The sequence below is a fragment of the Pundamilia nyererei genome, unplaced genomic scaffold, assembly GCF_000239375.1.
Source record: "Pundamilia nyererei isolate P.nyererei 1_Seehausen unplaced genomic scaffold, PunNye1.0 scaffold00113, whole genome shotgun sequence".
Taxonomy (NCBI): domain Eukaryota; kingdom Metazoa; phylum Chordata; class Actinopteri; order Cichliformes; family Cichlidae; genus Pundamilia; species Pundamilia nyererei.
Window position 1 is genome coordinate 1,837,376 of NW_005187514.1, and position 10,252 is coordinate 1,847,627.

The window sequence follows — 10,252 nt, forward strand, 5'->3', positions numbered from 1 at the left end:
ATAAGAACACTTTATTAGGTGTAAAATTGCAAAATAGTTTATTATAAACTAAATTTAAAGCAAAATAACAGGAACATTAAATTGTGCCATTATATATCATAGAGCCTTAAAAAAAAAACCTCTAAATATAAAAAATCTGTCATTTAAAAAAATAACTTTAATGTCCAAAGCTACAAATAAGTAAGAGCACATGTGAAACAAGGAATGACACTTTGCTTTAAGCTCCCATGCAATGTCTTGAAATTGTAAACTTTCTAGTATTTGATTGATTGCTACAAGAATCAGGATTATACTCGAAGAAACAGAGTTACAGATTTGAGAATGTCGCACTGAATTAAACTGTTCTACTGCAGATTCCCTGCACTTTATGAAAAACTTCAATAAGACTGTAAATGTAAATCTAAAATGTAAAAACAATAATATAAGGCTAATTTTTTAAATCACTAATTTATTTTGGTTTTACATGCAAAAAACATTTTGTTTCCCTAAACTGAAATGATTTGGACTGAAAATGCAAAAAAAGAAAAAAAGAACAAAACATTTATAAAGGTGACAAAAAAAAAAATCTACAATTTAAACTCAGCGAATATCTAAACATAGAAGAAAAGGCACTGACACACAGGGAGAAAGTTTATGGTCGCCTAGTTACGATTCATTATCTGACTGAACCCCCAGACTCTCCAGAGATCTGACCTGCTCTAGAGCGCCTCTCGTAGAAGGGGCTTTCCTCTCTGACCCTTCTGATCCTGACTGACCTACTGTCACCAGCCTTCCATTTCCCCTGTTCCTTGACCCTACTGATCCCACAGACTCTTTGTCGCTTAAAATGTCACTAACACTTACAGATGAACCACCTCGAGATCCATTGCTATGAGAAGCACGGTTGTAAGTGTAGCTGTTGCTGAAGCTGTATCCATGGGAACTGTTGTTTCTGTGAGAGTTGCTGTTGCTCGTGGGGTGGCTTGGCCGAGTCTGGGAAGTTTTACCAAAGGAAATATTATCAAAGGACTTTTGGCTATAAAAACTGTGTTCAGAGCCTGAGTCGTGCTGGGTGTCAGGCTTTGAAAAATGATTTGCTTCCTCTTCTACATCCACTACACCACTTGCTGCTGGTGCAGAAGCCTGAGTGAAAGTTACATCAAGTGACCTTTCTTTATGAAGGGCTGCTCTAGTAGGGGATGGAGACTTGTGCAATCTGGTGTCAGACAATCCAACGGGGTAGGCAGATGGGGCACCTCCTACCTAAAAACCAGAAATTACATTTGATGAGACAATGTGAAAAACGATTCTATTCTAACTATTCTAATCAAAACTAAAACTGAAGTAACATTAATAATGTCTCATTAACAGATACTCCTCTCATCCTGAGCTGCAAAAGAGAATGTGAATGCATTAAACTATAATTCTTGAACCTAACAATCTGTAGTCAAAGTTAATCTACATTTCTGCTTGATGTGCTTACAAATCTAATGTCCACCATTATCACAGAGGGCAAGTCTACAGTGCTGTGAAGCAATGATTTATTTATCCACAATTTGCGTACAGATTTGTGCGCAAATTGGCTTATGCAAACTTTAAAATATTCACCCCACCTGCCAACAGAACATGCTTCCAAAGTTTGCTCTGCATATTCTTACCAAAGACAGAGCATCGATCCTGTAACGCCCTCCAGGCGGTGATGTCACACCATGCAAAAGTGGTTCTATTGTGGAGGAAAGCTGAGGTCTTCCCAGAGGGTGGAAATCTGACTTGTCAATTCCAGCCATTGAAGCTAGCTGACCTAAGCTACAAGAAATTTAAAAAAAGACATGCAATCAATTAAAAATGAACTTCCAGAGTAGATAACCAGCTAATACCAGCCTACCTTTTTCCTACAACAAATGCAAATAAAAAAATGATTATGGTAAGATGTGACTAAGATAATAAGATATTGGGTACACTGGTGGTGTAACGGTGTGAGGGGATATTTTCTTTGAAGCCCTTTATAATTGCACCACAGCTAATCTGACTACTCTCACTGATCCCTTTATGATCCCAGTGTACTCACCTTCTGATGGCTGCTTTCAGCATGATAACGTCATATTAGTCTTTGAACATGACAATGAGTTCACTGTACTCAAAGAGCCTCCACAGTCACCAGATCTTAATCCAGCAGAGCATATGTTTGCTTAATCTATTCTATTAATAATTAAGGTAGTTCTGAAAGCAAAAATGGGTTCAACCTTGTGCAAGAAGATGCACCTAACTAAGTGGCTAGTGGGCGCATTTTAGATTTAAAAAGATTCCAGAATGACATCCTGACTGAGTGAGTGACTGACTCAAAGATGACTGCGAAATTATACCAAACCCATGGGCTTTGGTTTCCACATATTAATCCAAGAAATGACAATGACAAACCTAGAGTTTCGTTTTGAATGAAACCCATCCTGTCAGAATTAAACTGCAGAATCAATATCAAATTGGCCAATATTAAAATTAACTTATCCCAAGTCAAATACGAGCCATTAACTACACAACCTGTGGTTTTTCCAAACATAACAATTTAATGATACATCACTAACAGAAGTGTGTAATCTGAGTATATGCTCTTTCTATACCACTTGAATGAACTTACTCTTGCAGACCACATTGTTACACTATAAATGATAAGAGCTACAATAATAAGCTGCTTCATCGTGCAGCTGAAATATTAAAGCTACACAAAAGTTTACTCACAGGGTGCCAGACTGTAATACTGTACAAAAATCAAGCAAACACTTTTCTGCAATGTTTTGTACAATGCACAAAGATAACTTTATAAAAAATAAAATATAATAAATAACTGTAGGTATCGTCCTAAAACACACATTAAATGTAACAAGGGGAAGAAAGACAGTTAAATATAAGCCACTTAAAATGGGGATCCATTCAAAACAAAACTAAAGGCCAACTTCTGGCTCAAGAAGTGGAAAAAAGCACACCCACACATAATGAAACTGAAAGATTTTTAAAGAACGGATTTTCAGTAAACCACGTAGGTCCTGTGACAACAGTGGCATTTTGTAATTGCTGCCATTAAAAATACCCACCCAGCATCTTTGAGCAAATCCAGGAAAGCGTGAAACTTAGTGAATGATGTCTCAATGCTCTCCAGAATTGCCTCATCTTCAAGAGCACTGGAAGCCGGTGGTGCTAATGCAGAGCCACTGGCAGCAAGTGCCTCTGACAGGGAGTGATTGGCATCTCGAAGACGAGCATTCTCCAGCTCATACTGAACAGAAATTACATAAAGAATAAAGGCACAGTCTTATTTATTCATTAAAAAAAACCCCAAAAAACACGACTGTTCAATAAAACTGACTCTTCAATAAAGGACGAGCTGTTGCATTACTTCATGAAAAATCAATAAGTACCTCCCACCTGACTCACAAAGAATCACACTATTTTCTATAAACAACTTTGAGAATCAAATAACATGGGAAATAACACAGTTTCAATAGCAAAAGTACACCAATTAAACCAACATGCTGTTTTCTGTTAATTCCCTGGAGTAAATTTAAAACAACTTTAGATTTGCAGCCACTAGAATGAATCTCTCTTGCACTTATGAGGGCTCAAAATTGCTGGTCAAAAATAACAGATTAAAAAAAAAAATGTAAAAATGTTGACCCATTTTTGTGTATTTCAAGGGTCTGTGATTTGGAACATGTTGGTCAAATTAATTGTCAAAGATTTTAAGAAATCAGCTGATTGTGAGAGGGTTGATTTTCTATGGATTTTCTATGATTAAAACTTGCAATAAAAGGAAAACATTAAAAATAAATAACAGGCATTAATTTATCTGTATGTATTACAGATTTTATTTACCTCCATGAGCCTGGACTCAGCCTTCAGTCTGGCCCTCCGCTCTTCTCCGAGCCTCATACGGCATTCGTTTAGCTCCATCTACAGGGCATGGATCAGAAGAGCAGTGTGTGAGGTGGTTTTGTTTAATGAACTCTTCACATACCACATCTTTGACTTTAGAAGCAGCAAAAACACATTACAAAAATGACTAACCTGTATTTGTTCAAACCTCCGCGAAATGAATCTGTCCTGACGATTAAGAGAAGATGGTCTCGGTTCCACTTCCACCACTTCCTCTTCATCATCCTCCTCTGCCTCTGAATCCGACTCCATGGTAACTTTCACTGTGGCTGCACCCTAATAAGATATTAACATTAATGCTGCTGTTTAGGGCTCTTTATTCATTACGCTGCATTACACACAGACACAAGACAGCTTACCTGAAAGCTATGGTCTGTTACAGTAATTCCAGGAGGCAAACCTCTGCAGAAGCAAAAACATAGTATTAGTCTCTACATGACTATAATAAACAGTGAATGCTTTTTAAACATATAATTACATTCCCTACAGGTTTCCATATGCAGAAAAAATAAACTTCCAGACCCCCAAAACACACACACAATCCAAACTATCTTCCAAACTTATTAATGGAACATAGTTTTTGTTGTTTGCTTGTTGTTTCTTCTGAACATATCTTCACCTTTGGCGTCCAGCTCGTGCAGCAGCACGCCAAGGCACATGGGGGGTGCGTGATGGCTTAGGTTTCAGAGCAGCAGCTGAACTCCGTCCACCGGGAGATGGTCCTTTATGAGTGGCTGCAAAGAGAAGACATGTCCATGAATTCTGAGAAATCTTCACCTCTAAGAAGGGCGCAGCGTTGATGATGCAAAGTCCTCATAGTATTATGAACTGTACTTTATCACCATTTATTAAAAGTGCCTTGAGGTGTCTGTTGTGATTCGGCACTATATAAATGAATAATAATCAATCCATCCATCGTCTTTTGCCATCCAATTCAGGGACGTGGGGGGTCTGGAGTCTATCCTAGGAGTCTCAGGGCGAGAGGCAAGGTACACCCTGGACAGGCCGCCAGTCTGCCACAGGGCTAACACACAGAGACAGACAACCATTCACACTCGCATCCACACATATGGGCAATTAACCATCATCAATTAACCTAACCTTGCTAACTGCATGTCTTTGGACTGCAGGAGGAAGCCGTAGGAACCCACACAAACATGGGGAGAACATGCAAACACCACACAGAAAGACCCTGGCCTGAGAGAGGACTTGAACTCAGGGCCTTGCTGTGAGGCAACAGTGCTAATCACTGCATCACTAGGCATTAATGTACATTAATAATATTTAATTAAACTGAACAATGATAAATGACAAACTGATAAATCTTTGCTCACAGAAAATTGTTAGGTCCCTCCCAATAATAACACAAGATATGCGCAAAATAGTGGAAGTGATTATAATGGCCAGCAGAACATGTGTGTGGGCTTTCCATGAATTAATCAATGCAAAAATGATAAGAACTACATGCTTTGTGAAACTAGCAGATATTACTTGCTTCTAACAAGCAGGGTATAAACATCACACGCAAATAGATGAAAGACTAATTAATCTAGGTGAGTATCTAGTGAAATCATCCTATAAATAAGGGCAAAGTCAACTAAACCATAATCAAACACATCACAAATTCAAGATTATTTTTGCACCTATCAGCAGGAGAAACAAAATAAAATCACAATGAATTCAGTTCTTACCATGTCTCCAGATGACTTAAAAATTTAATTTGAGAAGTTGAAAAGACACCGAGAATAAGCAATACTATCTCAAACAGACTGAAAGAAATCCTCCAGTGAATTTACACTGCACACATACATGCACAAAAACCCCCAACATAAAACAGAGAAATGTGCCTATGCTCATAAAAATAAATGAATAAATATCTGTTTTTAATAGGCTGATTTTAGGTGTACAACCAGAAATACTGAATTTACTGTGTTTTGTCTGACTAGGGAGACAATAACATGGAGTTACATGCAGTCTGTCTGTGTTTATCTGGAACATGGAACAAGAAAAATGTATGTATACATAAATACCTATTCTAAATGCAGCTTTCCCTCTGACTGTACTGGGTAATGCTCTCCTCCTTGGACCAGAAGCTCTCTGTGGTTCTGACGCTGCAGGCTTGATCCAGCAATACTGCAGGACAACATAAGGAAGACACATGCATACAAATACACCACCTAGAGCCCCCCTGGAATATTTCTCCCAAAAACTTACCTCTGGTGACTGTCCATGACCATTCATTAGTACTTTCTCTATTATAGTTTTAATTAGGAGTTTATCTGAAAGGAAAACTCAAAATCAGTGAAGATTAAGTACCAGAAACATTTCTAGAAATTTATGTTTCGTTGGTTTAGAGATGAACTACTACATGACTGATGTAATTACAGTATTACTCAAATGATTTTTCTACAATTGGAAAGTGCCACGCACACACAGAATTTGGTTTGCATTAATATGTCAAATGGAAACGTAAAAACAAACCAGCTCAAGCAGTGGAACGAACAATATTTTATCAGATTGGGAAAAGTGCTATTAAGTCTGGAAAAAAACAAGAAAATGCTATTGCCTTGACTTAGGTAGCAACTTACCAACTAACGGGTTACCACGGATATCCAGCACACACAAAGAAGAATTCGTTTTCAAGGCTTCTAGCAAACGACGAGCGCCTTCGTTGGAAAGACCACATCTTTGCAGGTCCACAGCTGTTTTACAAGCCAAAAATCAGAAACAGAAATCCTATCAAAAATTTGTACAATAAGGAAAACAACAAACACCACAAACTCACAAATCTACTAACCTTTAACCCAGAGGTCTTCAGCAAGTTCACTCGCAAGAGCCGCAGCACCCCGGTCCCCAATTAAAGTGTTACAGTTAAGTGTGACACGGCGAAGACCTCCCATACCCTCAAACTGCGGCTGTCGATACCTCAGAGACTCCGCCCACGCCGTACCATGTCTTTGCATACCCTGATGCTTTAAGATAAATAAAAGGATTCTTACAAAAGTTGTGATGAAAAATTTTAAGACTCTTCCACTTCTATTACTGAACGAAAAGGCCCACATTGTCTTATTCTATCTTTTATCTTTTATTACATAATGTTCTGACTAACTGATAACTTCTCTCTCTAAATCTTCTAGGCTTAAGCTGCATATACACTGGAAGCGATTCAAGGCCACGTTTTGACTAGAGACCATAGAAAGTGAACAAGTAAAATCGCTTCCAGTGTGTATACAGCTTTACAATCCCTCTGTCAAAAAAACATGCTGCTGTAATCTGCACTGTGCACCTCAATTTTTTCCCTTACAAACTTTTTTAACAATTATTATCTGGATAGTTTACAATTATTAAATAATCATCTCTCAATAAAAAATAAAATAGACTGCCAGATGACACTGAAAATCAAATACTATACCTTGATAATATTGGCCATGTGCTCTGCCCCCCTCCAGGTAAGACTGCATCCACTAAAATCCACTGCCCTGATGTTAGCAGAATACTTAACACTTTGGCAAATGACTAAAACATATAGAAACATAGAGAACACACAGTTACACAGGTAACATACAATACAAACTCCTTTCCTGAACAAAATTAGGAGACAGTAATATAATTGCACATACCCTCTAAGCCCTCATCACTGATTGGACAGTTAACCAGAGATAGGTTTTCCAAGGAAGTGCTTTTTGCCAAACCCTAGATTAGGATCATTTCAACAAAGAACTTGTTTTAATAAATGTCCATTCTAAGAGTGAACAAAAAAGCAACAAACACAGAAAGAGTTCTGAATAACATTTTTAAAAATTAAACAGTTACAATGCTTTGCTTTTAAAATGCTCTGCTTTCACCTTTGTCAGGGTGATGAGGTCCCTTTCTCTCAGTGGAAGTCCATTGAGCTGCAGCGTCTTGAGGTTGGGAGAGACAGTGAGGCACTCTCTGAGGGCCTTGCACAGCTTTAATGTCATATCCTTGGAGCGAATAGCTGGAATCTTCCTCCTGAAGCTAGACTTAAGATATCTTCTATCTGAAACCAATGGTGACATTGTTGTTTTAAGTAAAATCTGAAAATCAACAAGTTTCTAACAGACAATTAAAATCGTATAAACTGTTTCAATAACGTACCTGCCTCTCCAGAAGCCAAACTAGCTTGGTATGTGCTACTTATTGCTATGTGGTGCAGGTGTTTGTTAATGGATATAGAGCTGAGAACAGGTGGCCAGTCTGTTAGCTTCAGCTTGTCTCCACTAAAGTCCAGCATCCCTTTGTTGAGGTTCATTACAACTGCAGGAAGGGGGACAGATTCCTGCCTGGCACAGGCAAACTCATAGTAAGCCATAAAGTCCTGAGCACCCTGCCGCCGAATCTGAGCGCTGTCCGGGGCCATCTCTGATCTAGGAATAAAAATATTCAAAGTAAGACAAAGAGAACTATTTAAATTGGTAGGAGTACTTCAAGATCACAGTAATGGAAAAACAGCACACATCACGGCAACTTTACTTTTACACCATATCGTATTTTTCATACGATTGCTTCAATTTAAGTAGAAAATTCTCCTATTTCTGTGTATATGATTACATCTTTGTCTTCTTCCTGAAGCTGGTCCTTTCAAGGGTCGACACAGAGGATCACGTGCCTCCATCTCACCCCATCTCTAGCATCCCGTTCTGTCACACCAACCCTCTGCATGTCCTCCTTTACTACACCAAGAACCTCCTCTGAAGTCTTCCTCTTTCCCTCCTGCCTGGCAGCTTCATATTCAACATATTTTATCCAATATTGTCCAAACTACTCTTTAATTTCACCTCCAAAACACTTAACCTGAGCCGTCTTTCTGATATACTTTTCTGATCTTGTCTATCCTGGCCACCACCTCAGAAACCTTTGCTTTCACTGGTGTTATCCTTCTGTCACAAATCAACACCTGACACTCGTCTCCAACCACTCCACCCTACCTGCACTCGCTTCTTCACCTCTCTCGTGCACTGTCCTTTGCCCTCGATTGTTGACTGCAGGTATTTAAATATATATATAATTAGACATCTGCTGAAAAAGTTCTAATTCTTAAACAAGTGCTTGTTCAAAGGGGTTCTCTGATTCTTTAATTTTTCTTTATATTATTGCAGCGTCTCTACCTTACAACATAAAGCACCTTGAGTTGACTGTTGCTGTGATTTGTTGCTATAAAAATGACACTGAATTGAAATTGAACTGAATTAATTTACAAAACTTTATTAACGTATTGTTATATCATAACATTTACAGACACAGCAACAAGTATGTGGGGTGGCCATATGCGAGCCACTAAAAATATTGAGGTGGCACACCAAAAACAGAATTTACAGTTTTATTATGCTCTAGGTTACTTGAAAATATGACAAAATAATTCATCTAAAAGAATGACATTCCTACTTAACTTCCTGCTAATAAAGTTTATATCACTGAAAATAGGTAAATATGAAAACCAAATGAGATTTTGAAATCTATATTAATCAGTTTTAACTGATCGACTGATCAATTAATTGAGTGGAAGTCCCAGGATGGCTTCACTGATTCTCAGCAGAGCTGACTAGAAGCAGCTTAAGATTCACTCTCCCAGACTGGAGTTCACTTTAACAGCAAACTTGTTCATGAAATACAAATACATATTAGATCATTAGATTTCCACGTTGGCCCTGAGATGCACAGTGATCTGTCCAGGGACTGGCACCAGCTTTTCTGCACCCTTATTACATTATTCCCAACATAGGGCAGTCAGGGGGAGCCACTGGGGGTGCCAGCAAATTTTGGGGGTTAGCCAGTGCCTCCTCTGGGCCCGCAGAACAAATAAGCTATCAAAATATTTCGATAGCTTTGTTATGTAACTGGCCAGTTATCACTATTAAGCCAAGCCATAACCAGCCCTTCAGCTAAAGACCATACACAGATCATAAGTTTTCGTTAACATTTCAATGTTAACCTTACAATAAAGCTAATCGTTGACTTTCACTGATTTTGAATCTTCACCAATTATCTATGCACAGTGTAACCGCTTTCTCTCATTAAGTGCAGAGCGCTAAGGTTAAACCAGTGGCGTTAGCTCAGCTCGGCTCGGCTCCTAGCAACCAAAGACTGTCTATGCTAGCAGTGAATGTCAGCATCAGGGTCTAGAGCTGCTGTTTTTAATTGTGACTTCATGCATTACACAACTGGATTTAATCAAAATAAAATAATATAATGTACTTTCATACCCAACTAAAGACTATACCGTCGCGGGACTGATGTATGACTTTTCCTCGACGTTGCTTGACAACTTCAGCGGTCTGTTATTGTTGTCAACATAAACGACCGCTCAAAAGTGGCGCTGTAGTGC

The 10,252-nt window shown here is 38.5% G+C and overlaps 1 protein-coding gene across 3 annotated transcripts; it reads right to left on the reverse strand.

Moving 5' to 3' along the window:
• Positions 1–540: 540 nt before the first annotated feature.
• On the reverse strand, positions 541–10,252 carry cep78 (centrosomal protein 78). Of its 3 annotated transcripts, XM_013913058.1 has the most exons (16): positions 10,131–10,252; positions 8,026–8,294; positions 7,752–7,927; positions 7,527–7,599; positions 7,319–7,422; positions 6,704–6,878; positions 6,495–6,608; positions 6,121–6,185; positions 5,937–6,039; positions 4,526–4,640; positions 4,266–4,308; positions 4,039–4,182; positions 3,847–3,924; positions 3,069–3,250; positions 1,638–1,785; positions 541–1,242 (listed from the first exon to the last, which is right to left on the reverse strand). In XM_013913058.1, the coding sequence occupies exons 2-16, from the start codon at positions 8,285–8,287 to the stop codon at positions 646–648; spliced, it is 2,379 nt and encodes a 792-aa protein (XP_013768512.1). In that variant the 5' UTR covers positions 8,288–8,294; positions 10,131–10,252; the 3' UTR covers positions 541–645. The 3 variants fall into 3 exon arrangements, with proteins under 3 accessions (XP_013768512.1, XP_005741843.1, XP_013768511.1); XM_005741786.1 differs by having other exon boundaries at positions 5,937–6,185; positions 10,148–10,252; XM_013913057.1 differs by having other exon boundaries at positions 5,937–6,185.

Bases quoted from the DNA above. Each gene is read 5' to 3' on its own strand.
- cep78 (XM_005741786.1), bottom strand. From the start codon at position 8,287: ATGGCCCCGGACAGCGCTCAGATTCGGCGGCAGGGTGCTCAGGACTTT. The intron at 7,928-8,025 runs GTACGTTATTGA...CATTGGTTTCAG, and splicing joins TTTGGCTTCTGGAGAGGCAG to ATAGAAGATATCTTAAGTCT. The intron at 7,423-7,526 runs GTATGTGCAATT...TATATGTTTTAG, and splicing joins CAGTGATGAGGGCTTAGAGG to TCATTTGCCAAAGTGTTAAG.